This window comes from Ipomoea triloba, chromosome 1 (genome assembly GCF_003576645.1).
Source record: "Ipomoea triloba cultivar NCNSP0323 chromosome 1, ASM357664v1".
Lineage (NCBI taxonomy): Eukaryota > Viridiplantae > Streptophyta > Magnoliopsida > Solanales > Convolvulaceae > Ipomoea > Ipomoea triloba.
Window position 1 is genome coordinate 26269287 of NC_044916.1, and position 27947 is coordinate 26297233.

At 35.3% G+C, this 27947-nt stretch overlaps 5 protein-coding genes across 12 annotated transcripts in view; 3 read left to right on the plus strand and 2 right to left on the minus strand.

Annotated features, from left to right (window-relative positions):
• The first annotated feature begins 313 nt into the window (after positions 1-313).
• Positions 314-2279, plus strand: LOC116029926. 3 transcript variants are annotated; one of them, XM_031271993.1, is made up of 3 exons: positions 314-821; positions 1644-1761; positions 1792-2279. In XM_031271993.1, exons 2-3 carry the CDS (start codon positions 1747-1749, stop codon positions 2116-2118), a joined length of 342 nt encoding a protein of 113 aa, XP_031127853.1. In that variant the 5' UTR covers positions 314-821; positions 1644-1746; the 3' UTR covers positions 2119-2279. The 3 variants fall into 3 exon arrangements, with proteins under 3 accessions (XP_031127853.1, XP_031127840.1, XP_031127849.1); XM_031271980.1 differs by having other exon boundaries at positions 316-821; positions 1644-2279; XM_031271989.1 differs by having other exon boundaries at positions 316-821; positions 1647-2279.
• On the minus strand, positions 2234-3606 carry LOC116011295. Its single transcript, XM_031250852.1, has 4 exons — positions 3106-3606; positions 2891-2972; positions 2677-2802; positions 2234-2347 (listed from the first exon to the last, which is right to left on the minus strand). Exons 1-4 carry the CDS (start codon positions 3582-3584, stop codon positions 2234-2236), a joined length of 801 nt encoding a protein of 266 aa, XP_031106712.1. The 5' UTR covers positions 3585-3606.
• A 5664-nt stretch (positions 3607-9270) lies between these two features.
• Positions 9271-13176, plus strand: LOC116029921 (14-3-3-like protein GF14-12). Its single transcript, XM_031271967.1, has 5 exons — positions 9271-9478; positions 10837-11341; positions 11435-11554; positions 12485-12595; positions 12943-13176. Exons 2-4 carry the CDS (start codon positions 10874-10876, stop codon positions 12593-12595), a joined length of 699 nt encoding a protein of 232 aa, XP_031127827.1. The 5' UTR covers positions 9271-9478; positions 10837-10873; the 3' UTR covers positions 12943-13176.
• Positions 13177-19768: 6592 nt separating this feature from the next.
• On the plus strand, positions 19769-23923 carry LOC116024244. 3 transcript variants are annotated; one of them, XM_031265143.1, is made up of 3 exons: positions 19809-19905; positions 21810-21865; positions 21986-23923. In XM_031265143.1, exon 3 carries the CDS (start codon positions 22027-22029, stop codon positions 23782-23784), a length of 1758 nt encoding a protein of 585 aa, XP_031121003.1. In that variant the 5' UTR covers positions 19809-19905; positions 21810-21865; positions 21986-22026; the 3' UTR covers positions 23785-23923. The 3 variants fall into 3 exon arrangements, with proteins under 3 accessions (XP_031120996.1, XP_031121003.1, XP_031121009.1); XM_031265136.1 differs by lacking the exon at positions 21810-21865 and having other exon boundaries at positions 19769-19905; XM_031265149.1 differs by lacking the exon at positions 19809-19905 and having other exon boundaries at positions 21793-21865.
• The window catches only part of LOC116024266 (polynucleotide 3'-phosphatase ZDP), a 6565-nt gene continuing 2520 nt past the window's right edge, over positions 23903-27947 (minus strand). Inside the window, exons 3-13 of one of the 4 annotated variants that reach the window (XM_031265167.1) lie at positions 27725-27781; positions 27363-27413; positions 27225-27281; positions 26806-26877; positions 26539-26595; positions 25412-25488; positions 25159-25240; positions 24884-25000; positions 24624-24742; positions 24459-24528; positions 23903-24281 (exon numbers count right to left, since the gene is read on the minus strand). In XM_031265167.1, the coding sequence (XP_031121027.1) occupies positions 24234-24281; positions 24459-24528; positions 24624-24742; positions 24884-25000; positions 25159-25240; positions 25412-25488; positions 26539-26595; positions 26806-26877; positions 27225-27281; positions 27363-27413; positions 27725-27781 (807 nt within the window). In that variant the 3' untranslated portion in view covers positions 23903-24233. Of the gene's footprint in view, positions 24282-24458; positions 24529-24623; positions 24743-24883; positions 25001-25158; positions 25241-25411; positions 25489-26538; positions 26596-26805; positions 26878-27224; positions 27288-27362; positions 27414-27724; positions 27782-27947 lie in introns of all 4 variants that reach the window. The other 3 variants (XM_031265159.1, XM_031265181.1, XM_031265175.1) reach the window with 3 other exon arrangements.

Sequence of the window (27947 nt, forward strand, 5' to 3'; positions counted from 1 at the left end):
TGGGCATATTCAATAATAAACTTATTAAAATAAATTGAATAACAAAGACAATTTGCAGGTCTGATATATGATTCATGTGATGGCAAAATATGCATATAAAATCATATTAAACAACCAAATTGCATAATAATTTGAATAACAAAAAAAAAAATAATAGCAAGCCCAAATAACAAAAGCTCGTATTGTTTTTTAAAGCACTTGATATGGGCCAAACGGCCCAAAAACTAACCACTCAATTTTAATGCAAAGATAGCATCCAAGCATTAGCCTTCAGGGCAAGCCCAAAATAATAAGATCAAATTAAATCCTTTTTACTCATCATATTTTACGCAAAAAAGAAGACCAGAGGCGCAGCATAATGCACAAAAACCAGAGCAATCGGCGACTACCAGAGGTGCAGCGCAGTCGGCGACTACTGCCGCTGCCGCTCTCTGCCGGACGCCCGCCGATCGCGAGACGCCACCACCGTGCCACCGCTGACACCACCGCGCCTGTCGCCCTCTGCCGGACGTCTACCGATCTATCGCCCGACGCACAGGCCGTCATCGAACCAGCAGATCGGATCCGCCATCGCCACCAGCCCTCTGCCGGAGGGCTGTGCGATCTCTAACCGTCGCCGCCGGACTTGCAGGAACGCAAAGGCGACGCAGGGCCGCCGCTGCCAGGAGCCTCCATCCGCCATCGCCGCCCGACTCACAGGAACGCATAGGCGACACAGGGCCGCTCGTTGCCGGCGTTCCGATATCCTCTTCGACGCGAACCTTCGGCGGAGCGATGACGATCCCGGGGCGTAGATCGAAGGCGGAAATAGGCCAAAACAGGTTTCCTCTTTTTTATTTTCGAAAGAAAAAGCACTCGATTCGAAAAAAAATTGATAAATTCTTATTGAAAATTTGATGTGTTTTTTCGAAAAAACTGGTTTCGAAAAACAAGTCCGAAAACAACTAGTTTTGACTTGTCAATTTTTGTCCGAAAAAGTTGTGTTTGAACTGAATTGCCTTACACAATAATACCAGAAAGAGTAAATTATGTACTATTATACCAATGAGTACACAGATTGAACACTCATAAAAAAAATGTGTAATCTACTGTGTACGGGTGTATGTATATACTGATGATGATTTACTGTGAAAAACATATGTATATATAACAGTGTAAACATATGCAATTGAAGCAAATACTATAGGTTAGGCAATTAAAAGGCCTAAGAACTGCATATACAAAACATATACGAAATGCATAGTTTAGCAATTATGAAAAAATTGCCTATTCGAAAAATATGAAATTTGTACATAAAAACTTTATAAAATTACCGTTCACCACGGTGTATTTGAACGTGCTGATAACGTGTTGAGATTTTGGTGTCCGTTGGCCATTAGCTCCTAACCGAGGGACATTGCAGGTAAAGAGAACATAACAGTTAAAGAGAAAAGAGATAGAGAGAGAGCAAACATAAAGAGAGGAGTGCTTCATTCCAGTAAAAATATGTATGGTTACAAGGAACATATATATAATACAAACAATAACGGAAAGAGTTATATACTAAATAATAATGTCCACTACTTAATATTATTTATAACAAATATATTATTTTATTTATTGAATTATACTTAAATTCCTTTAATAGTTATTTTTTTCCGAAGTAGGAAAGCCGCTAGTTTGTAGGATCGTGGTCCACATTATAACGACTGCTAGGATGGTGCATCTTCTAGACGCTTCTCTTTCTCTTTCTCTCCCTCTCCTATCATGGACGACAGCCAAGTCCCTTCCACCGAAGACGTCGACAGCCAAGTCCCTTCCACCGAAGACGTCGACAGCCAAGTCCCTTCCACCGAAGACGTCGACAGCCAAGTCACTTCCACCGAAGAGGTGGCGCAGTTGAAGCAGACAGTGGAAAAGTTGCAGAACAGGGTTGATGAACTGAATAAGGCTTTCAAAGCGCAATTGGATGTCTACTACGATGTGCTTGAGACTCATAAAAAGGTTTGCGAAGATAATCTGGCGTTGAAAATGGGCTTCAACAAGGCCACCTTTCTGTACATGCGCAAGGAGAGGAAGCTGAGGGAGCTGATAAAGGAGCTTGGGACGGACCATTTGGGAAGAACCAAATCCGTCTAGGATATCCAAACCCGTCTAGGATTTGGATCTTTCAGTCCTTGGATCTGTTCTAGATTCATTTTGCTTGTCTTGTAAGAACTATCCTCGTTTGAGAACACTGGATTTGCTTTGTTAATCATTTGCTTATTGAAAATATATGACCATTCTCTTCTCTTCTCTTCTCTTCTGAGCTCTCTTTATGACCATTCTCTTCTCTTCTCTTCTCTTCTGAGCTCTCTTCTCGATTCTTCTAAGAATGAATTTATGAAAGTAAGGCCTTCTATGAATGTATACTTGTATATGCATACACACGATTGCTTTCGATTTTTTTTCCCAATATTTTCATTTTCATATTTGTTTCGAAATTGGCCTTTAGATTTGAGCTCTTTGCATGCTGATATTTCAATTATCCTTGCACGCATGTCGCATCTGTCTTTGATTCATCGGGAAAATAATAGTTGATCGATCGATTCCAGGTTATTAGCCCGTAATTATTTGAAACTTAGGTTTGATTTACAAGCATCAACATGTTGATGGGGCATTCCCAGTATATCTGTACTTGCTTGCCTTTTATTTCACCTTAAGCTCTTCGTTTTGCTGATTCTGCTCTGCCTGTCTGTTGGCTCCTTCCGAAATGTTTACAATCCTCTCAACCTCATTGCAGTAATGTGCCAGAGCTTTTGCCCTTGTGGTATCCAAGTCAGCCTGTAGTTTTCATTTACCATGTTCTTAGTGATCAAAATCCAAAGGTTCAACTGATCTGCTGATTTAGATTGAAAACAGAAAACCAAACCTCCGTTTCCTCTAAATGGCGTTTGGCTTTTATTGTCTTTTTAGTCTCCCATTCATCAATTGTGGAATTCAGCTTCTCATACCTGTAACTTCTCTTCTCAGTGAATTGAAGGGTGAAAAATAGATAAAACACAATACTTCTCTTATTTTTTTTATAGTTTTCTGAGGATTAACATTGAGTGCAGGCTCCTAGTTGCAATGAAAATAAAGAGGTACCGTTTTCTGATCTTTTCCAACTCTTCCTGTTCCCAAACATCTGCCCTGGTACCTCCTTTTACAACCTTTGTTGGGGTGGATGGTTGAGATGAAAATTGTCTTGATGGAAGATTCACCGGAGTCTCTGGCTTTCGAGTGGCTGGACGATCCAACAACCTCTCTCCAAATGTGGGAGTCTTTCTGAAGGATGTTGCAGCAGGTCTGTCAATCTTCCGGGCTGCTTCAATTTCAGGTTTGGAGCTGGCCACTCCATTTGTGCTATTCATGAGGGTTGGTGCCTTCTTAATGGATGAGGTTGGTGCTATTGGCTTTCTAGTATCAACTATTGTTGCTGTCCTTATTGTAAAATTTTTCTCTGGTAGAGGACCTTTCCTCTGATCCCTGATTGAGTCTTCGAGTGATTTAATGGCATATGCTGCCGCGGCAACTGCAACTGCATAATCAATACTACCTTCCCTGGAATCATAATCCTGACTCATTCTTCTTGATGAGAGCTGTCTTTCCAACCAGTTTGGGCGTCTTTTCGTATCTGCAAACTCAGGTTTGATTATCATTTCTGCATCTCTAGGTAAGTTACCATCATTTCAAACACTCTTTCTCAACCAGCATTTATGTCAGTGAGATTCAACTTCTAGAGGGTACCTTTAAGCGATTGAGATTTTTGAGCTAGAGTTCTCCTGCTGCCATCTTTGTTATCCTCCTCTGCACCAGAAAACTTCATTCTATTGAAAGAAGTCAGTACTTATTTTGAAAACACAGATATGAAAATTGTGCATAATTAATCTTGGGGAAAATTGCATTTTTCGTCCCTAAGTTATAGGGGTAATTGTAGAATTCATCCCTAAGTTATGGTAATACTCACTTTCCGTCCTTAAGTTATTACTGGTGTTGCACTTTTCGTCCCTGAGTTATTCAAATTGCAAATTTCATCCCTAAGTTATCATTACGTTACACTTTTCGTCCCTAACTGAAGTGTGCAAATTTCGATAAATTTTTGTTTACATAAAAGTAATAATTAACTCAAGGCTCTCATAAAATGGGAGAGTAAATCTCTTTCTAATTTAGAAAGAAAAATGTAATGCATGATTAACACTATGCATACATACATTATACATAAGCATGAAACTCTCATTTTATATAGGAGTCGATGCTCCTATTAAAATTGAGTAATCGAGTGAGGAAGAAATGAGTGGAATGAGAATGATTATTAATAGTGAGGAAGAAATGAGGAAGGGATATGAAACCCTTATGTAATAAGGGTATGGGTTTTGTCATTAATGGGGTATTCCGAACACATAATAGCATTCACAAAACCTATCAACCAAACACAAATAATCACTTTCATACTCATTCTTTATGCATAAACCCACCAACCAAACACACCCTTAGCCATGTGTATGGGTATATATAATCTTTTGGCAAATTAAAATTGGCTTAGTTGTCGTATGGGAGTATTCAATTTTATATTAGGGCATCCCTATTGTAGTTTTTTATGTCGCTTTTGGGGAATCAAAATTTATGTGAAGGAGAGATGGAGAAGAGAGATAGTAAGTGAGGTCTTTGTTGAAGGACCAAGGTTTACTAAGAAAGAAATAAAGCCATGTTGCCTAGCGTGAGGCACAAATCTTGCTCCCAACCGGGCGCGTGCAATGGGCGTGTAAATCTTGACCCTTTTTTTATATAATTTTATTTCTTTCAGATTTTGTTTTTGTTTTGTTTTTTTTTTTTTCCTTCCCTCCCATCTTCTCTTTCCTAATCACACCTATAAAAATTTCTCAAAAACTACAACTATTGAAAATGCTCTTAATTATATATTGCTACAACAATATTTTTGACATATTCTTCAACATTTTAACCATATATCTATATGATTTATGTCAGTAACTTAACCATATATCTATATGACTTTTGTCAGCAATAACATGCCAAAATAGTTGACAAGAGATTTCTATTGGAAGAAGTTTTAAGCAATTCAAAGTGATTTGAATTGATTGGTGGCACTTTAATTAACCTATTGGAGTAAGTGTTATTCAATCATATAAAAATATAATTTTTTTTCTGGTTAACAATCTTGAAGATTTGATCTTGAAAATTCTCTCTCTAGAATAATTTTTACACTAACTTAATAGCTTTAATTTATTCTCTCTATATTCGAAGTGTGTGCTAATTTAATAAAAACTTGTGAATTTATTTTACAATCGATTGGCATAATCATCAAACAAGTGTGTGGTGAATGCTAGAATGAAACAAGTTGTTTGAAGCTTTGAAGATGTAATATAACGGCCGTCCGACCCTTGATACGACGTCGGCTAGGACATTAGCCGACGTCGTATCACAAATGCACTCAGCCCACGGCGCAATACGACGTCGGCTAGGACTTTAGCCGATGTCGTATTGCGCCGTATTATATATTATGAACCTACAACGTCGGTTACTATAAATAACCGACATTGTCGGCTTTTTAATAAAGTCGGATACCTGTGTCTCCCTGATAAATCTGCGAAGAGAACGAACCAGTACACTTGGCCTCCGTTTCAAACACCATACCCCCGTCGCCGCTTCTTCAGAGAACGAACGCCATTTCCGCTTCTTCAAAGTACCACCGTCGCCGACGCCATTTACGCTTGTTCAGATCTGCAGCCCCCAGTGTTACCCCCAAATCGGAACAACACAGTGCTACCGCCAGCCACCATCCGCCATCCGCCATTTCCGGTTACCAAAGCTTTCGCCGCCACCCGCCATAGCCTCCTCTCCGTTCAGCAGCCGCCGCCCGCCATAGCCTCCCGTCTACCCGCCAGCACCTCGAACGGTTAACTCATCGTTTTCCCGTAAATGTGGTACTGGTTTTCATCTTTGATCCGCTTAGTTGTTCAGAAAATCTCTGGGGAAAAAAAAAATTCTTTTTAGTGTTTCTGTTTGATTGTTTATTGAGTATGGTAGAGGTGGAACCGTGAGTTTTTTTAATGATGAAATTTGAGAATTTGTTGCGTTCTTCTCTGTGCATGATCTGCAATTATCATATTTTCGGATGAGTGTTACACCTAATGTGGTGAGCTTCTTGTATTAATTACGTACATTAACATAATATAGTAATTTTTTTTGAATATTATAATATACATCATATAGTAATTTGATTGTTTACGAATATAAAATAAAAAAATACGCAAGATTAAAATATTTGAACCATAATTGAATTGCATGGTATATTATTATGAGAGGAATTTATTTACGTACATTAACATAGTAATATTTTTTTTTTGAATACTATAATATACATCATATAGTAATTTGATTGTTGGAATTTTTTTTTTATATTATAATGAGAGGAATTTAATTACGTACATTAACATAATATAGTAATAATTTTTTTGAATACTATAATATACATCATATAGTAATCTATATGTATATATATATGTATATATATATATATATATATATATATATATTAAAAATACAAAAGAGAGGAATTTAATTACGTACATTAACATAATATAGTAATATTTTTTTTTAAATACTATAATATACATCATATAGTAATTTGATTTTTGAATTTTTTTTAATATTATCACGAGAGGAATTTAATTACGTACATTAACATAATATAGTAATAATTTTTTTGAATACTATAATATACATCATATAGTAATATATATATATATATATATATATATATATATATATATATATATATATATATATATATATATATATATATATATATATTAAAAATACGCAAGATTAAAATATTTTGAACCATATTTGTAATATTTTGTCAATTTTAGCCATAAATAAGGAATGATAAGGAATGCTAGAATTTCTGATAAGGAATTATTATATAATAGGGAAAACGACGCTTTTGGTCCCTGAATTGTTTTACTTTTGGAAATTTGGTCCCTATGAATTGATTTGAACAAACTTAGTCCTTGAATTGTCTATAATGTGACATATTTAGTCCCTAAAATTATATAATTACAAATTTTGTTAATAAGCCCTTTGTTCATGAGGTTATATTTGTGAATTACTCTATACATTAAAACTTTCTTTCTCTCCCCATCTCCATCGCATAAATTCCTCATAAATAGTCATCCATTCCAGCACTACACCTAATTTAGAATAATCCTCTAGGCAAAGTCAGCCAACATCGGAGTATGGAGACTATCCTTTAATTTGAGAGGTTTGTGGCTCACATAAAGATGGCGTAAACGGCCATAATCGTCTTAGTGGAGCTCACCAGGTTTCCAAAACCATGCCTGGAAAACACAGTGGCAATGAAAGCACCGAGCATCTTCTTGTTGGCGAATTGGGTAATCTACGCAAAGCTCTGCAATATTATTTCAAAAGAGATAATAGGGCATGAATGTATTTATTTATTTGTGGTTAATAATGTTTTGATTGGTGGGAGAAAATTGGAGGATGTTTCATTCAGTGCAACAATATCTATAATGAAGGAGTGATTGAAAGTAATATGTGTTTATTTTATTTGTGACTTCAAACTTCATATATATACATATATGTTGTCTGAATGGAATTTATTCTTTTATTATCGCTATGTTTTTCACTTTGACGATGGCCATTTGCGCCATATTTATGGGAGCCGCCAACCTCTAAAAGGATAGTCTTCATATTCCAATGACGGCGAACTTGGCCTAGAGGATTATACTGACAAGAAGCTTTAATGTATAGAGTAATTGACAAATATAACTTAATGGAAAAAGAGTTTATTAACAAAATTTGTAATTATATAATTTCAGGGACTAAATGCGTCATACTATAGACAATTCAAGGACTGAATTTGTTCAAATCAATTAATAGGGACCAAATCTTTAAAAGTAAAACAATTCAGGGGCCAAAAATGCCGTTTTCCCTATATAATATTATGTTAAGAAATATCATAAAAATTGAAAGAAAGTGTAGTAATGTAATAGAAGATGATTACATAAAAGTAATAATTAACTCAAGGCTCTCATAAAATGGGAGAGTAAATCTCTTTCTAATTTCGAAAGAAAAATGTAATGCATGATTAACACTATGCATACGTACATTATACATAAGCATGAAACTCTCATTTTATATAGGAGTCGATGCTCCTATTAAAATAAATAAAATTAACAATGTCGAATATTCACATTTCTAATTTTGCTGAGTTAATTCCACCAGAGGTACCTTGTCTTTGGTGGAAATTCCAAATTTAGTCCCAGACTATTGCTTTTGCCATTTAACATCCTAGACTATTAGTTTTTGGACACGTTTAGTCCTTCTCATGAATTTTCCTATTTTTAGTAAGGGCATTTTTGTCTCTTCATATTTTTCTTTTGTTATTTTTTCCAGTTTCAACCAATTTAATTGGTTTAGGACTTTACTAAAAACCGATTGAAAAATCCGGTTACTAAAAATCAGTTACCTAAAGTCCTAAACCAATTAAATCGGTTGAAACTGAAAAAAAAAATAGCAAAAGAACAATATGAAGAGACAAAAATGCCCTTACTAAAAATAGAAAAATTCATGAGAAGGACTAAAAGTGTCCAAAAACAAATAGTCTGGGATGTTAAATGGCAAAAGCTATAGTCTGGGACTAAATTTGGAATTGCCACCAAAGACAAGGGACCTCTGATGGAATTAACTCTAATTTTGCTTTACAATCTTAAAATTAAAAAAAATATATATATATATATATATATATATATATATATCTATATCTATATATAATGATATTAATAAATCTTAATACATAATAACTAGAAACATATTAATATAGACAATTTTGTTTTAATAAGAGCATCGACTCAGAGTTTCATGCTTTAAAAGCACATAAAAGGATAGACACCTAAGTTTGTACTAATATAAATATAATTTATATTTTAAAAAAAATAGTTTGAATTATATAGATTGCGATTAAAGGATGAAAATCAAAACTCAATATAATATTTAAAAGCTTATACTTTCCATATAAATATAATTTAAACTTTTTTAAATAGTTTGAATTATATATCCGATCCGGGTCTAACCCGATCCGATATGTATTTTCCGGGTCTATCCCGCGAAAATTACCGGAAATTTTCACAGCCAGTGGCGGATCCAGCATGGCTGCTGCCCAAAATTCTACAGCCCCAAAACGACGTCGTTTTGGGTATGTTATATATATAAATATATATTTTTTTTTTTTTCATTTGGTCATTCCTCCTCCGGGCTCCAGGGCTTCGCGTGCGTTTTCTTCTCTGCGACTCTGCGTTTCTTCTCGCCTCCCACAGACCACAGTCCCACCGCCTAGCCACAGCCACTCGCCAGTCCACCACGGCGCTACCGGTCCACCTCCTCCCACTGCATCGCCACCGCCTTTCCGCCTCTGCCTCCGCCTCGAGCCCCCCACTAGGTTTGGTCTTCTACATTTCTTCGACTCTTCCCTTACTAGTTAATTAATTTCAATAATTTATTCACCTAATTTTCCGAATTTATTCGCCTAATTTTTTGTTTGCCCTAATTTCTTAATTTTGTTTTTGCCTTAATTTACTCAATTTTGAACTTGCTGATACTAGTTGCTGCCTGCCGTGATTTTTGCTCTAATTGCCCTAATTTTGTGTTTTTTTTATTAGTAGTTGCTGGCTTGCACTGCTGTTTTCTTAGCCATATATTTGCTAGAATTTATGTGCTGTTTTATTTGCCATCTATTTGCTAGAACTTATGTGCTGTTTTCTTTGCCATCTATTCACTAGAACTTTGTGCTTTTAAAATAGATAGTTAATATGAAATGCATTGCCATGGTGATCAAAATCTTATAGCCTAAAATTCTTATTCCTCTCAACTTGGGCAGATTCAGTACTGCATTCCTCTCAACTTGGGGGAAGATTTAGTACTGCATACATATCCGTGTGTTTGCATAAATTAGTCTCAGCATCAATGAGATGCATTCAGAACCCGGATAGAGCATTCGCCAGTTGTGGTTGAATAAATTTCATTTTATTGTTTTAGGGTTCGTATATGTGAATCCATGGAAGATAACCTGACTTTGCTGACAAATATTCTAGCCTAAAAAGAAAATGATGGAAAGAACCATAAAGCAACTGGATTTGAAATAATGGAAGTAAATGATAAATCAGACTGAAACTTTTGGTTTTTCTCGCTAAAAGACATCGGTGACCATAGTTTTGAGCAATGAATGGCTATTCTTCATCACTCTAAACACGTTGAAATATATGTACATCTAAATGCCTATTTCTGATAGGTAGCATGTCTTTAAATAACATGCCACTCTCTGTTCTGAACTGCTATGATATGAATGTCAGAGGCTATGTTCAGCAGGTTAGTGCCTAGCTTTCATCCGTCTTTCTTTTGTTCTTGGTCAATCTGCTCGCTGGAAAGTGCAACCTGGCCATTAGTGGTCGAGGAGCTCGAGTCTTCCGATCAAATCCTCTAACACAAACGCACCCAGAAAAAAAATCACCATTAACTTCCGAGTGGAGTGAAAAACTAGAGAGAGCTGATTTGTCTGTTACAAGATAAATTATGGTTTCCTATATTTTCAGATGTCATGGCCTAAGTATTGTCATACAAGAGGGGTCTTGATTATATTGGTTTAGGGTTTAGGGTTTATATGTTATTGGTAGTTGCTGGCTTGCTGTGTTAGTGCCGTAGCCCGTAGGTCAATTAGTTATTAGATTTTGCCGTAGTTGATGTTGTAGGTCAGTTAGTTATTAGTTAATTGATTCATTGATTTGCTGATATGATTCACAGCCCCTTCTATTTCCGAGAAAAGGTCTCGTCGTTCTCTATGGCGGTCCCCATCAATCGCGAGTATTTCCTGTACCTATGTAAGCTTGCTGAGCAAGCGCAGGACTACAATGAGATATTTGAGTTAATGGGCGATACGGTCGGAGTTCTAGACTCCGAGCTAACAAGGGAGGAGATCAGACTCCTCAGCCTCGCTTATAGTAAGGTCACCGGCCCTCTCCGAGCCGCGTGGCTCGTGGCCTATAACAACGAGACGTTGGAGACGGACGAGCAAAAGCAAACTCTGGCAAAGGGTTACCGAGAGAAGCTGGGAGATAAACTTTCTAAGTTGTGTGATAAACTGGAAGGCATGCTTGATTCAATCTCCCCTTACACTACTTCCTCCGATGCTAAGCTTTGTTACTACAAGCTGAGTAGCGATCACTTCCGCTCCCTCTCTGAATTCCATGTAGGACCTGATAAACAAAAAGTTGACATGGATGCTGAGGTTATGTATGTAAATGCTCAGGTAAATATGTTATTTATATTGGTTTCATTAGATCTCTAGTAAATGTGATTATGTGAAAAGCTTCTAAAAATGTGCTGTGTTTTACCATTGAAGGCTCATGCTGAAGCTGTGTCCCCAGCAGACCCAGTAAGACTGGGTCTGGCCTTCAATTACTCAGTTTTCCAGTATGAAAACTTGAAATCCCCGGTAGCTGCAATTGAAACAGCGAATAAGGTAAGTCCTCCTATACTTGTAGTTTTGTTTCCTGTTAATATTTTTTGAATGTCTGAGTAAATCAGCAATGATAGCATTAGGGGGTGTCGACTTTATAGATTGGCAAGTAGAAGTGTGCTTATTTTTGGGTATGTTTTCACTTTTAAGTTAGTTCTTTACTCTGGGCAACACTGAGCCATTCATCAGTATATGGCATTTGCTGAATTCCCAATTCTGTGGGATTAGTTTAACTAAGTTATTATACATATTTAGTCTCGTATTATACATTTAAGGGTGGGAATTAGGGAGATTGAAGAATAATAGTAATACGAAATATGAGCTGATACAAGATTATAAGTTAGATCTTCAACTTTGAGGTAAGTAGGAAGGGAAAAATGATAATAGGAAAAAAGAAGCGGGTAATAATTGGTATTATAAAGATTTTGGGGAGGTGGTGAAAGTGGCTGTTCTCAATGCTATTGCAGCTAGTGAAGGTTCTAGTTTATTGAATACACTCCACCCACATACAGTAGAGTTATCTGCATTCCACATAGTTTGAAAAAGTTCACTATTTCATCCTTTATTGCTTTTTAATTTTTTTTTTGAGAGAAAAACATCATATATTAATTGCTCTAGTAATTGCTTTGCTGTTCAATCAAATGAACTCACTCCTTTTGAGCATTAAGAGAACCAATATCCTTTGCCGGAAAATGAGATGGTGGTGACCATCCTTTATTGCCTTTAAAAACTTATGTACAGTGGAACGTGATTGAGAGCAGGCCTAGACTGTGTTGTGGGGTTGGTTAACCCATTTTTGAGCTGCTTGAAAATTAAGATTTTAAGAAAATTAATGTTAGTGGAAAATATTGCTACTTGGAGTATCATTGTATGCCACCTGTTGCTTAAAAGTGAACCAAACAGGATTGTAATTGATTGTCCTTTTCTATATAGGCATTTGATAATGCCATGGCTAGCATAGATACGCTGGAGATGTTGGGTGAGGAGAGCACCCACGTATTGGGGATGCTGCATGACAACCTCACCCTATGGAATGCTGCCTAGGTTAGTGCATGAAATTAATTACTGTTTTCTCACATTTACATCACGAACTAGTGAGCTGCTTCTCTTGAACTCTTGTTATTGCTGTTTTTCTCTCAAAGTATGAACCTCATTCTCAATGTCAATACAATTGGGTGTCAAGGAAAGTTACTTGTCCTCCCTGGTTTCAGCTAGTAAGCAAATTTGACAACACAGGTTCACAAGGAACAATAAAAACTGTACTTAAAGCCATTGAGCCCTTATCCACAATTGAATTTGCCCCCCCCCCCCCTCCCCCCCCACCATCAAATCCTGGGTCCGTCCCTGTCCAATATGATTAAGAAGTATAATAATCTTTGCGATGATAATAGGGCGTTGAAAATAGGCTTCAACAAGGCCTCCTTTCTGTACATGCGCAAGGAGAAGGAGCTGATGAAGGAGCTTGGAATGGACCATTTGGAAAGAACTGGATCTTTCAGTCCTTGGATCTGTTCTAGATTCATTTTGCTTGTCTTGTAAGAACTATCCTCGTTTGAGAACACTGGATTTGCTTTGTTAATCATTTGCTTATTGAAAATATATGACCATTCTCTTCTCTTCTCTTCTCTTCTGAGCTCTCTTCTCGATTCTTCTAAGAATGAATTTATGAAAGTAAGGCCTTCTATGAATGTATACTCGTATATGCATACACACGATTGCTTCCGATTTTTTTTCCCAATATTTTCATTTTCATATTTGTTTCAAAATTGGCCTTTAGATTTGAGCTCTTTGCATGCTGATATTTCAATTATCCTTGCATGCATGTCGCATCTGTCTTTGATTCATCGGGAAAATAATAGTTGATCGATCGATTCCAGGTTATTAGCCCGTAATTATTTGAAACTTAGGTTTGATTTACAAGCATCAACATGTTGATGGGGCATTCCCAGTATATCTGTACTTGCTTGCCTTTTATTTCACCTTAAGCTCTTCGGTTTGCTGATTCTGCTCTGCCTGTCTGTTGGCTCCTTCCGAAATGTTTACAATCCTCTCAACCTCATTGCAGTAATGTGCCAGAGCTTTTGCCCTTGTGGTATCCAAGTCAGCCTGTAGTTTTCATTTACCATGTTCTTAGTGATCAAAATCCAAAGGTTCAACTGATCTGCTGATTTAGATTGAAAACAGAAAACCAAACCTCTGTTTCCTCTAAATGGCGTTTGGCTTTTTTTGTCTTTTTAGTCTCCCATTCATCAATTGTGGAATTCAGCTTCTCATACCTGTAACTTCTCTTCTCAGTGAATTGAAGGGTGAAAGCATCTTCTACTTAAAAAGTATAAAGATGAAACCTATCTAAACTAAATAGCTTATTCAGTTAGCAATAACGAAAATTCCTAAACAAGGTGAAACCTATTCAAAGTCAGGGATTTTGTGTATATACACAATATATGTGGCTATGTGAGAGCAAAAATTCTAACTGTGAAGAAGAGGAAATTAGAGATGGAGATTTTTGACAGGAGAGTACTCAAGGATTAGGCATTCAGCATGCAAATTAAATCTGCAGGTATGATGAAATCTCCATTAAGTTGGGTCAAAAGGAAGACAAACTATAACAGCATGAATTGTATTATATTGTTTGGTTCGCTGGATGAATAGACTTTAGGAATTGTATTCCAATGTTTGGTTGGTTAAAGGAATAGAAATGGAATAGGTTTTAAAGGCATAAATACTTTTATACATAGTAATAATAATAATAATAATAATAATAATTATTTTGAATAACCATTATTATTATTATTATTTTGAACTAGCAGTTGACCCCGTGCGATGCACGGAATGAAAATATATCAAGTGAAATGAAATATTGGAGAAAACAAAAAAGAAAAAGATAAAAAAATATTAATAATTAAATAAATTATAAATTATTAAATACCTCTTTGTAAACTACATTAATAGTAGAATTACAATTTTGTTTTGATTCATCACATATAAAATCTAACTCAACCTAAATTTTAATTGTCTACTAATTAAATACAATACTAATACCATGGACTCAGGTTTACCTTGCATGGTATAATAACATCACAATTTATATAGTGAAATGTTCACAATTCAAATTGTGAACATTCAATATGTAAATTGTGAATATTTAGGGTGCGTTTGGTTCGCACATGGGAATCGGAATCGGAATGGGTATCAAATACTTGGTAAGGATAATGGGTTTTGGTGAAAGTATTTAGCATGTTTGGTAGTTGGGTGGAATGAGAATGATTATTAATAGTTGGGGAAGAAATTATGAAGGGAGATGAAACCCTTATTTAATAAGGGTATGGGTTTTGCCATTAATGGGGTATTCTAAACCCATAGTAGTATTCACAAAACCTATCAACCAAACACTAACAATCACTTTGATACCCATACCTTATGCCTAAACCCCCCAACCAAACACACCCTTAGTATATAATCTGTAAATATTTAGTATGTAAATTATGTATTTTGAATCCAAATCCACCTTGCAAGGTGGAAGTCCACAAAATAATTTTCCAATTGAAGATAATTTTGAGCCCAAAAATAGTTCATTTTCCTTTTGGTCTTATACAATAGATCTATATTTTAATACAAATAAATATTAAGGGTGCGTTTGGTTCGCATATGGGAATCGGAATCGGAATCGGTATCAAATACTTGGTAATGATAATGGGTTTTGGTGAAAGTATTTAGCATGTTTGGTAATTGAGTGGAATGAGAATGATTATTAATAGTTGGAGAAGAAATGAGGAAGTGAGATGAAACCTTTATTTAATAAGGGTATGGGTTTTTTCATTAATGGGGTATTCCAAACCCATAGTAGTATTCACAAAACCTATCAACCAAACACAAGCAATCACTTTCATACCCATTCCTTATGCCTAAATCCACCAACCAAACACACCCTAAGTATTTTACAAGTTTTGTTATTTGAAATATTAACATTATCCTATGTTATTAAAAACTATTAATGTTATTAAATTTCATATATAATAAAGAAATATGAAGTTTATTTATTTATAAAATTTTGTTATTTAATAATTGTGTTGATTTTATATGATTATCATTTCTGCATCTCTAGGTAAGTTACCATCATTTCAAACACTCTTTCTCAACCAGCATTTATGTCAGTGAGATTCAACTTCTAGAGGGTACCTTTAAGCGATTGAGATTTTTGAGCTAGAGTTCTCCTGCTGCCATCTTTGTTATCCTCCTCTGCACCAGAAAACTTCATTCTATTGAAAGAAGTCAGTACTTATTTTGAAAACACAAATATGAAAATTGTGCATAATTAATCTTGGGAAAAATTACATTTTTCGTCCCTAAGTTATAGGGGTAATTGTAGAATTCATCCCTAAGTTATGGTAATACTCACTTTTCGTCCTTAAGTTATTACTGGTGTTGCACTTTTCGTCCCTGAGTTATTCAAATTGCAAATTTCATCCCTAAGTTATCATTACGTTACACTTTTCGTCCCTAACTGAAGTGTGCAAATTTCGGTAAATTTTTGTTTACATAAAAGTAATAATTAACTCAAGGCTCTCATAAAATGGGAGAGTAAATCTCTTTCTAATTTAGAAAGAAAAATGTAATGCATGATTAACACTATGCATACATACATTATACATAAGCATGAAACTCTCATTTTATATAGGGGTCGATGCTCCTATTAAAATTGAGTAATTGAGTGAGGAAGAAATGAGTGGAATGAGAATGATTATTAATAGTGAGGAAGAAATGAGGAAGGGATATGAAACCCTTATGTAATAAGGGTATGGGTTTTGTCATTAATGGGGTATTCCGAACACATAATAGCATTCACAAAACCTATCAACCAAATACAAATAATCACTTTCATATTCATTCCTTATGCATAAACCCACCAACCAAACACACCCTTAGCCATGTGTATGGGTATACATAATCTTTTGGCAAATTAAAATTGGCTTAGTTGTCGTATGGGAGTATTCAATTTTGTATTAGGGCATCCCTATTGTAGTTTTTTATGTCGCTTTTTAGGAAAGTGATATCACGCCTGCAGATCTCATTTCCTCGTTTCTGTTATTCCTCATATTCTCCATCACAAAACCAACATGATCGAGGTGCTCACCATCGTTCATCATCATCGATGCTTATCCCCTTATTTTTTGGGTTCTGCAGAGACTGCCATCTTTTACTGGTATATTTATTTCGGTTTCTTGAATTGGACAATGAGTAAATGCTTTCTTCTTTGCTGGGTAAATAATTTACTGCTCTCATAGCAGACAAAACAAAATAAAAATATACAGTTTTCTTTGTGAGCCCTTACCCCGACGACGAGTGGCAGCGGCGACACCAGCTGGAGCACCGCCGCTGGACAACTCGATCGTCGGTTTGTGGAGGCTCCAAATCATCGCCATTGTTTTGCTCCGATCTGTTTCATGCAGGTGGCTGTGGCTGCGTCCCAGACACAACAGATCGGACAACGACAGCAGCGGCGACTGATTTTTTCCCCTCTTCTCTGGCTCGCAGCAGCGGGCCAGCGGTGAGGACGAAGATGAGCAGATCTGTCATGAATACAAAAGCCAGAAGCTGAAATGTTTAAGCAGATGGGAGGCGTACACACTCTCCATTGGTAATCTATTATAATTAATGGTAATTGTCATCTTTTGGACTATTATTTTTGTAATTGAGATTAACATTCTTTTAATATTGAACCTGATTATTAGAAATTACCATTATCATTATATATTCAAATCATGTTTATGGATGAAAGATTGCAATACCTACGTTTTCTTTTTGGCATTTTATTATTAATGGTAATTATGATTGTTATATAAAGATGGTTATTATCTTGTTTAATTGAAATGTTCTATCACCCTTTCCAATAATTACCATATATTATTATATGGGTATTTTGAGGCAGTTTGCATCTTATTTGCTGGAAGACGTATTTGAATAATGAAAATGTTCATTTTGAATTGATTTAAATTGATAATTCCATCTTATGTCAGGACGTCAATAATGTTTTAGGAGTCATTTTTTGTTAGGATCGGAACTCCAAAATTAACAATTGATGCGTTTTGTTTAATTGCATTGTTTATCCCAATACAATCTATGATATTTTTTGGCTATTCCTGTCAATTTGAAAATTGTGTAAAGGTGATTTTGGCAAATTACTAACATCATATATAGCGATGACCATACAATTGTTAGACAAACGTACTACAGATGCCAGATAAGTATTTTTTCTGAAAGATGATATTTTATAATTATCTTATATTGACAATTGTGTGCCTTTATATAATGTGATATTTTAATTGTCTAAAAGAATATATGGCATGTATCGAAATTGATACTCATTTTTTTTTAGAAAACATGAATGATAGATGCAAATAGTGATAAGATCACTCCATACGATATTGTATGTTGATAACCCTAATAATCATCATGAAAAATTATTTGAGATAGACAATAAAATATCTTATTTTTAAATAGAGCTCTAAAATCTTAATAGAGCTTTGCCGGAAGGCAAATTAAGTAATTATGGAGGAAAACAAGGTTTAATTGCATCATTTTTTCAAATTTAATAACTTATTTAAAACTTTTAAAGAGTTTGATAGTTTACTTACCTTACATATTTAACCATTATCCCTTTCCAGATCCAGATAGAATATTAATCTGCTAACACATGTGTTGTTTAGATTTGTAATTTTTTGGAATAAGGTTCAAATTGGCCACCGAACGAAACTTGAAAGTACAATTAGGTCACTGAACGAAAAAAATATGCAATTAGGTCACTGAACACTCCAAATGCGTGCAATTTTACTCGATAGCAGGTTACCTTCTATTTCATTTTACCTGATAGCAGGTTACCCAGGTTGCATGTTTACATGGAGGTGAGTTGACATTTTAAAATATTTTTTGAATAATAACTTTAAAATTAGAAATTAAAAATTAATTAAAATATTAAAAATTAATATAAAAATATTAAAAAATTAGTATTAAAAAATATTAATATTAACAAATATTAAAAAATTAATTTTTAAATTTTTAATATTTATTAAATAATAAACTTTAAAAATAAAAATTAATTAAAAATATTAAAATATTAATATTAAAATATTAAAAATTAATATTAAAAATATTTAAAAATTAATATTTTTATTTTTTATTTTTATTATTAAAAAATTATTTTAAAATGACACATCATCATCTAGGTAAGTAGGCAACCTGATGAAATGGAAGGTAACATGCTATCAGGTGAAATTGCATGCATTTGAAGAGTACAGTGGCCTAATTGCACTTTTTTTTTTTCGTTCAGTGGCCTAATTGCACTTTCAGGTTACGTTCAGGGGTCAATTTGAACATTGTTCCTAATTTTTTTTAATTGACCGTTATTAGATGTTATTTTTAATTGTTTCAATTTCTGTTTGTATTACGATTTGGAGAAATAATAAACATTATTAATTATTTATATCACATGAATAGAGATTAATATCTATTTAAAAAATTATCAAATTATCATGTTGTATAATGTTTTGAAATTAAAAAATGTTTGCATATATTATTATATTGCTCGAACTACACCACTTGCTTTTCTATAGTCCAATCAATCACTTTCTTTCATCCTCTATTACATTACTACACTTTCTCTCAACTTTTATGGTATTTCTTAATTCTCATTTTATTTTAATTGCTTTTAAAGAATGTAACATGAGATAAAATTATTTCAACTTATTATTATTAAGTATGAAAAGAGAAGTAACACTTTACATATTAATATATTTCAAATTATTATTAAGATGTAGTTAATTTATTAATATAAATTATTAAAATTTAAAAGTTAAAGAGGGTGTTTGGTAAAAATTTACTTGGAGTAGCTTTTTCATCGGTTGGTTATATTTTACTTTTTAAAAGTTTAAATTATTCGTAATAGTTGCTGGTTAATGTGATGTTTATGTTGTTTGGTTATTACTTAAAATTACATTTTTATTACTATTCAAATGAGGCCTTTTTATTATATGAGTTCATGTGCACAGTTCCTGACCTTTTAAATGGGGAGATCAATGGTATAGATTAAAAGGGATTGTTTGCTAAAATACCCATTTTTAGGCGAGATATTTGGGGAAATATTTATTTGGAGGGTAATTTTGGGATATGGCGTTTTAATTGCTGACCGGTGGTAGGGTTATTTTTTGTGCGCTTAGTTATAATATAATATTTTACAGATTAGAGTTGGGTTGCACAGTTGGGGGTGGGAAACTTTCACGGTCCAGTCACTACCGTCGAGCTCTGTTCCGTCCTCCGCGCCAAGGCTATCGCCAGCACCTGCTACCGCCACGTCACAGGTGCCATCATCGAACTCCTTATCGAGTCTTCAGAATTAATTCAAAAGCTGTATGAAGTCTGATTTTAGTTTTTGAAAACAACCCTCAGTTCGGTATTCCTTTTAGTGTTTCAAGTGTTCAATCATAGTTTGCTCCATCTGTTTTGGATATATTCAATTCAGTTATAGCACTGCCTTTTAAATAAGCTCAATTGTGTAGTAAAGTATCCATATTTTTTATTTCTATTCGGTGCTGTATACTAAATAATTGCGTGAGGGTGGACTTGGGGGGGGGGGGTGGTTTGCAAATTGCAATGCTGTAATTGAGTTATCAAAATTACTTCAACACTGGTTCCTACTGTGCTTTTAGGTTTTTTCAAATAATTCATAGTGTCCTTCGCAATTCTTTTTAATGTTGAAACTGGTGTTCTGCATCTTTTAGTGCTTTTCCAGTTTTAAAAGTGGTTAATCAAAGTGTTTAAGTGGTCTGTTTAGTTTCTTAAATACAGACCATATAGTATAATTCTCCTTAATAAAGAAATATATTGTATACAATCTAAATTTTCAAACTTTGATTGTTATTAGTTGGCATAAAATGTAATCACTGTGCAATTATGTGTCGTTCTCTGTGCTCGATGTTGTTATGTATGTGCGTTTGATGTTTTCCAAAATAATTCATACTGTCCTCCAGTGTTCTTTTTAATGTGGGAGCTGATTTTCTGCATCCTTTGTTGCTTTTCTAGTTTTTAAAGTGGTTTCTCATAGTGTTTAAATGATCCTAATGGTATATTAACATGATTCTAATTCCCAAGCCCCCACTTCTTCCTTCTGTGCAATTACCAATTACTAGAAATTGCTGTTTAGAATTTAGAAATATGTATTACGAACTTGTATTGTTTAATTTTGTATTAAGAACTTTTACTTGTGGTGTTGGATATCATATTATGAAATATGAACTTTTATGGCTTTTTCATTCATTATGAAATATAAACTTAGTTAGTTTTTGTAAATTTTTTACATGTATACAGTATAATAGTATGAGCTCTAATATGGTGGCTGCTCTTATCTGCTCTGTAAAGTTGCTGCCACACCCTTAATGCACTACATGTCTAATATGTGCTAGTTGTGGATGTGGATTTTCCCATGAGTAGATAGTGACAAAACTGGTTTTCTTCATGAACTTTAAAGGAGGTTTTTCATGTAGACTTATGGTGTCCGTGTCACCTTTCTTTTCTAGTTTTCTCTATGTTTAATATTTGGTTTAGTTTACTTTATTTGTCTTTAACAATGAAGTCTCTGTTCATTTTCCTTCTATAGATCTGCAAGAGTATATACAACTTGCAACAAGCTACAAAGTCTCTGTTATTGGTGGAAAACTGGAAATTGCTTTGAATATGGTTATTTTACTACTATTACTGCTGCTGCTACTAATTTTGCTCCATGTTAAACATAATTGATCTTAAAACAATCATCATTTTAAGTTTCAATTCATGACAGATTGACAGCTCTAAATCAAAATATTAAATGCAATTGATTGCCCAGTTAGCGCTGTTGAAAAGTCTCTATGTTAAGGTGATGGCTGACATAACATTATATGCATGTTCAGTATGCCTAAAATTACTTTTTCAGGCATATGTGTTATTGTTTCCTGATTACATTTGAGGCAGATATCAATGCCTTTTTCCTTAATATCTGTTTGTCTACAGTGTTTCTAATCCTTTTAAAAGGTTTAAAAATGTAGGCCTTAAATAGGCTCAAAGCCCTATTTAGGATCTATTTAGAAGCCTTTTAAAAAGCCTATATGTTAAATAGGCTTTTTAAAAGGCTTCAGGCCAGGTCAGGCCAATTGTAGGCTCAGGCTTGAGCCTAAAATAAAGCCTACATGCAAGCCCAGACCCAGGCTCAGGCTTTACATTTCCATAGCAGGTCCAGGCCTAAATTTCTAAAGCCCGGCTCGGCCTAGCCTATTTCCACCCCTAAGGGTAAGCAAGGTTTAATTGCATTTTTTTTTTCAAGTTTAATAACTTATTTGAAACTTTTTAAAAGTTTGATAGTTTACTTACCTTACATATTTAATCATTGTCCCTTTTTGTTGTATTCAGATCCAGATAGAATATTAATCTGCTCCAGACTCCTTCCCGAAATGCAGACTCAGAACCTTACTGTACCTAAAACCCTAAACCCTCCTCATCCTCTATTCACCTCATTTCTACCCAAATTCCCAAACCCTCTTCTTAGAGGCATTATTCCAATCCCCTCCTCCTCTGCCAAGACCTCAAAATCCCTAGTTATCCAATCCCAAAATGCGAGCAAGGGAAGAGATATCAGAGCCTTCGCCGGCAGGAGCAAAGGGAAGCCCTCCAAGGGGCGCATCGAAGGGAACGCCGAGGTCCGGCGGGAGGCGAAGCGGAACGCCCGCATGAGAAGCAAGAAAATGGCGGAGAGCTTGTTCTACAGGCTCAAGAATCCGCACGGGAACTACCCCAATAACTTCTCGGAAGAGGAGCTTCAGATGATTGGGTTGGGGTACGATAGAATGGTGAGGTTCATGGAGAAGGACGACCCAAATCTTAAGCACCCTTATGACTGGTACAAGTATGGAGAATTCGGGCCGTATTCCTGGCGCGGGGTGGTTTTGGGCGACCCGATTCGGGGTGGAATGTCAGATGAATGCGTGACGATGATGGGAGAGGTTAAAGACCAAGAAGAGTGGGATAAGATTGAGCAGTTTGATATGACTCAGGATTTTCTTAAAGGATTGAATGCAATGGATGAAAACGTAGGCCGTAGGTACTTTTGGGTGTTTGTTAGGCATCCAAGGTGGAAGACCTCGGATTTGGCATGGGAGCAGTGGACTTTGGTGTCTGAGGTTGTTGTTGAGGCTGGGAATCAGAGGTTGGATAAATGGAATTTGATGGGAAGGCTTGGGAATTACTCGAGAAGGTCGATTACTCGATGTGCAGCTTGGATGAGGCCTGACATAGTATATGTTAAGAGGCCGGTGTACCAATGCAGGTTTGAGCCACAGGACGAGTTTTTCAAGGCCTTGACGCCATTGCTTGATCCACAGACTGAACATGATTTCTTGTTCGAGTTGAACAAGGACGATGGATCTATAGAGTTGTGCACTTATTTTGCCGGGTTGTGTAAGATTGTGAAGGTGAACCCTAAGGCGTTCGTGGATGATGTGGTGAAAGCTTATGAGAAGTTGAGCGAGGAGAAGAAATCAAAGTGTTTGGAGTTCTTGCTGCAGAACCACCCGGTGCCATTGTTGCACCCTTACACGAGGGAGTGGAAGACAAGGTCGGAGGAGATGGAGTTGGGGTGCGATGCACCAGACGATGATGATTATTATCGAGGAGGTAGTAAGAAGGGGGAGGTCGAGATTGTGGACTGGATTGAAGATTACGAAAATGAAGATGGTGAAGATGACGATGAAGATGGCAATCAAGACGACGCTGCAGAGGAAGAGGAAGATGATGAGGATCCAGAAGAGGATCCTAAGTTTTGGGAAGATGAGTTTAAGAAGGCAATGACTAGCACTGAAGCAATGGAGAAGTTTGCAAAGAAATATATGGAGAAAACTGATGAGCACTATGAAGAACAGATGAAAGCATATGAAGAGAGTAGAAAACAGAGAGTTAGAGATGGAGATGCGAAGGGTGTTAGTAAAGACGATGGGGATGAGCTGGCATTGAGAGGTGTTAGGGCAAAAGTTAGTCCAGAAGAATGGAAGTATATTGGAATTGGTCCATGGAAGAAGAAGATAAAGAAAAGTAAAATCCCTCCTGAGCTATTCCTGCGATCAGCTGTCAGGCCCTTCACTTACAAGAATCTGGTGAAGGAAATTGTTCTGACCAGACATGCATTAGTAGAAGGTGAGATTGGAAGGGAAAAGTAATAAGGTTAGACAACTATGTACCAAAACACAAACATCATCTCTTTGGTTAGGTTATATTATGCAAGCATGCAAGTTTTTGTGTAAGATGTCCAATATTAAATTCTATAAGGCCAATATAGATGTTCAACAAATTCACAAATAATTCCATCAAATGGTCATAATAGCTCTTTTCTCAAAGAAGATCAAACGCATTATGGCAGATTAATTCGTGCCATGAGATCATTGTTGAGAAAATGATACTTGCTGGTGCTTGAAAATTAAAGCAACTCTCAGCAATGTAATAAATAAAAAGGCAGCAACATCATTCCACAGGGAAAAATACCTCTAGATAGTGTTTAGACCATACTACACTACTGTATTTGCAATTTATACACAAGGGGTGAAGGCATAGTTAAGCTACAGCAGTTCCCTTGACAGTCGGATTACGCTCTTTCGAGTGAAAAATATTTCTAAGTTGAAAAGAAATCCTCGGGAAGGTAAAACTTCAGTCCAATGGCCTGCAGTCCAAAAGGGGAATGAGCTTAGCATGACTTAGTTGAATGGTTCCAGAAAAATATACCAAGTCTATTAGTGATAATGCCTCCTCTATTCACTATTCAGATTGTGGACTCTAAGAATATAATAAATCAATATGCACTACTATATTCCTCTAAGCAACTCGAAATATGTGTTACCTCTGCAAATTTAATGTCTGCATCACTATGATCATCCTTCCTACCAGCAGCATCACCGACATAAAAGGATCTAGAGTTGAAATTTGAAAATGAGGAATATGTTAGACAATGCATGTAATGGTAAAATATTGCAGATCAAACAATCAATCCAGGAGGGAGATTAACTTATCCATGTCAATTGGCAGTCCAGAATTGAAGTGATTCTTCAAAAGATTCCACATCCCAATCTTTGGTTTACGAAAGGGATCTGCTGGTTCATTACTTGAGCCACAAGCAATGAAGACCTGCATTCACAAAATGGTGAAAAGGTACTTGTATGCTTCACAAGGTACTAAAAGAAACACTTTCAGAGCAAGTATATCACACAAGTACAACTACTCCAGAAATTGATGAATGTGACTAAACAAAATATGGGAACAAATCACCTGAATTGGGACCTTCACGAGTTTAATGAAGCCTTCAAGTCGACCAATTTTAGAGTCCACAGCTGTCTGCCTCTTATTCTTCCAGCGCTCTATATTGGATTCATTGGTAAAGATTACCTTTTTGTAACAACCAAGTATAATTCACGAATAAGGCAATTGCTTGAGATCACACATACCTCCAAATAATCTAGATATGATATATAATCAACTTTGACAAGATTGATGCAGAGCATAAAATTATAAAGTACTACTTTCAAAGAGATTAAAATACAAACCAGCTTATAGCCATCATTATACAAGCTCTGAAGTTTCTCTGGTATTGAAGGGTACATAAGAGACCAAGCATTTGCACCAATTCTTAACATGAAATGGAAAAGTCAGCAATTATAATTCAATAACTGAGTTCATCAGCCAGCAATTCATTTCTGTTGTCTATAAGAATGAGTTTTGCTTGTAGTGTTGAGAAATAATTAAGAATTGAATACTAGAGAAACAGTTAAGGTATCTCGTTCCATGAATAAAACATACCTCTTTACAGATGTCTTTGCAAGACAACCATCAAAATCAAATGCAGCAATCTTTTCTGAGTCAAGAATTCCTTCATCCTGAAAACAAAGAATACAATCAATAAGGACTGCATTAGCTTCAGAGCAAATGCGGCATTTGTCAGTTGTCAAAAAGTGGTAAAACAAATACATTTCTACTATGAAAATACTTATCCAGAAGCAGTACAATATAAATGATAGGTGGACTTCGGAATTTAGTACAAAAAAGAAGTTCGAGGTTGGGGTTTAGCACAGCAGTACATAATCCACTTCCTAGGACTCTGGTTCGGGTTCAAATCCCATCCCCTTAAGTTGCAAAATGAAAAAGAATGAAGCCAAGCGGGGATTACAATAGATCAAAACCTACCCTCGTCCCCACCGGATTCGGGTACCCACTATGGATACCCACCATTTTTTATCTTATTAAAAGTTTTGTAAAGTAATAATATTTAAACTATTTTCCATATGACATTCACTAGCTATATTAAAACATAAAAATAATAAAAATATTCAAATATAATAATTAAGTTGTACATTTTTTCAAATAAACTTATTATTTAAAACTTTTTTAAAAAAAGTAAAATTTAATTGAGTTATATTTCTTGTAGACTTTAAGTACGGAGTAACTATTAGTACTTATTTTACTATTTATTAGTTAATTTTATATATAAATAAGTAAATAAACATATTTTTATATATACTAAAATAATAATAATATGGTGGGCTGGGTGGGTTCTATGCAGGTTTTGTACAAAAAATCCGCACCCCACCAAACCTGCCAAAGGTTTAAGTTTTTAAAACCCACTCTTGACCCACCACATGCTATCAACCAAAAAAAAACCCGATCAATGCAGAGTGGATTCAAGTGAATACCCAAGAGTCAAATTGAAATTGCCATCCCTAAAACCAAGTGATCCTTGAAACTACACATTTCATGATATTAGAACCTAACGGAATGCTCTGAACTGGCCCAATTGTCAACATGTGCTCAGTGAACCTGTAAGTTTATTTTAGCTTTATACTGTATCTTGGTATTTGGTAACCATCACAACTTTGTATCTAGCAAATGGTGTCCCAGTACAAACACATAAAATTAATTCAACAACTCACCTGTTCAAGGTATATTGTTGTCTGAAACGCCTTCCATTTTGGTAATAATTTGGCATCCTAATAGAAAAAGAACTTAATAGTAAAGCACTGTTTCATAGAAATTTAATCCAAGTTTCTATAAAAAGGAACAGAGATCAAAAGCTTTTAATGAAAACAGCTTGAACAAAACCAATACTAAAAATGTAATCTTCTAAATTTACAATGAAGAATGAAATAGTGGGGGGGCAGGTTCATGACTATGACATTGTGGTTGTGGAGAGACCTTACCTTGTAATGGGACTTCACATCAACAATAGAGAATGCTATCTCCACCTCAGGTCCCTTGATTGAGGCAGATGTCTAGACAATATTGAAATCAAGTGAGAAATACACATATAGATCCACTTAACCTGAAACTCTGTTTAAATAGCATTTAAAAATGCTTGACAACATGGACCATTGTGCTTTTATCTATGAATGATCACAGGAATACATTATACATTTTTTACCTTAAGAGCATGGTACATGCAAAAGGATTTTAAATTCAGATGATAAGAAACTTTGGACCACAGTTTTAGAAAATGCTTTATACTAGATTGCAGTTCACCAATTGTTAATATTCACAAAAAGTTCCACTCCTACTTTTCTTCTTATCTAATAGTTCACTCAAAACAAAATTAGATAAGGTGGAAATTGCAGCTCTCTACCTTTGCTATTTTTATCCTATCTTCTTCTAGCTCAGTGCCTTCCTTTCCATCAGTTTCCTGTACCTAATGGCAGGCAGATATTAGGAACGACATTTAGGTGCAATGAGCTGAAAATAGGGATTAGCAATTTCACCTGACCTCAATGGGGATAAAATTTGGGGAATGGAGGTCGGGACTTTTTTTCAATCCCTGTCCACAGTATTTATATAAAAAAAAAAAAAAAGTTCTCACTCACACACACACATACATATATATTATAAATAATTATATAATATGCACTAACAGCAAATCAGCAATGCAGATCATGTTAGTTGGTGGGAACTAGTGGTACTAACAAATAGCCACCACCCGCCAGTTAGGCGGAAGGAAAATATGTGAGAAACCAAAATATGGGATGGGAAGGAATTCTTTCCCTCTAGTGCATGCGGAGCGGGGTGGGGAATATGCCCCTGCCCCTGCCTAGTTGCCATTCATAGCTGAAAGTTAGTATTTACATTCACCTCTATTATCATTCTCTTTCTGCTTTCATTCTTGGCACTTTCATCTTTGTCTGAAACCTATAAAGTTAAAAATCAATTCAAGTTAAGCTGATAAAAGACAATGGAATAACACACACAGACAAAGACACTACTACATACCTGCATACATAACTACACATATAGATACACACATGAATATGCATGTGTGTGAGAAGTATATCCCCCCCCCCCCCCCCCCCCCAAA

Excerpts from the sequence above, each read along its gene's own strand:
- LOC116024244 (XM_031265136.1), top strand. The coding sequence starts at position 22,027 with ATGCAGACTCAGAACCTTACTGTACCTAAAACCCTAAACCCTCCTCAT.
- LOC116029921 (XM_031271967.1), top strand. The coding sequence starts at position 10,874 with ATGGCGGTCCCCATCAATCGCGAGTATTTCCTGTACCTATGTAAGCTT. Across the intron at positions 11,342-11,434 it reads TTATGTATGTAAATGCTCAG|GCTCATGCTGAAGCTGTGTC; the intron begins GTAAATATGTTA and ends TTACCATTGAAG. Across the intron at positions 11,555-12,484 it reads CAATTGAAACAGCGAATAAG|GCATTTGATAATGCCATGGC; the intron begins GTAAGTCCTCCT and ends TTTTCTATATAG.
- LOC116029926 (XM_031271980.1), top strand. The coding sequence starts at position 1,747 with ATGGACGACAGCCAAGTCCCTTCCACCGAAGACGTCGACAGCCAAGTC.
- LOC116011295 (XM_031250852.1), bottom strand. The coding sequence starts at position 3,584 with ATGAGTCAGGATTATGATTCCAGGGAAGGTAGTATTGATTATGCAGTT. Across the intron at positions 2,973-3,105 it reads TTGGAAAAGATCAGAAAACG|GTATGAGAAGCTGAATTCCA; the intron begins GTACCTCTTTAT and ends GAGAAGTTACAG. Across the intron at positions 2,348-2,676 it reads AGCAAAACGAAGAGCTTAAG|AAGAATCGAGAAGAGAGCTC; the intron begins GTGAAATAAAAG and ends ATTCATTCTTAG.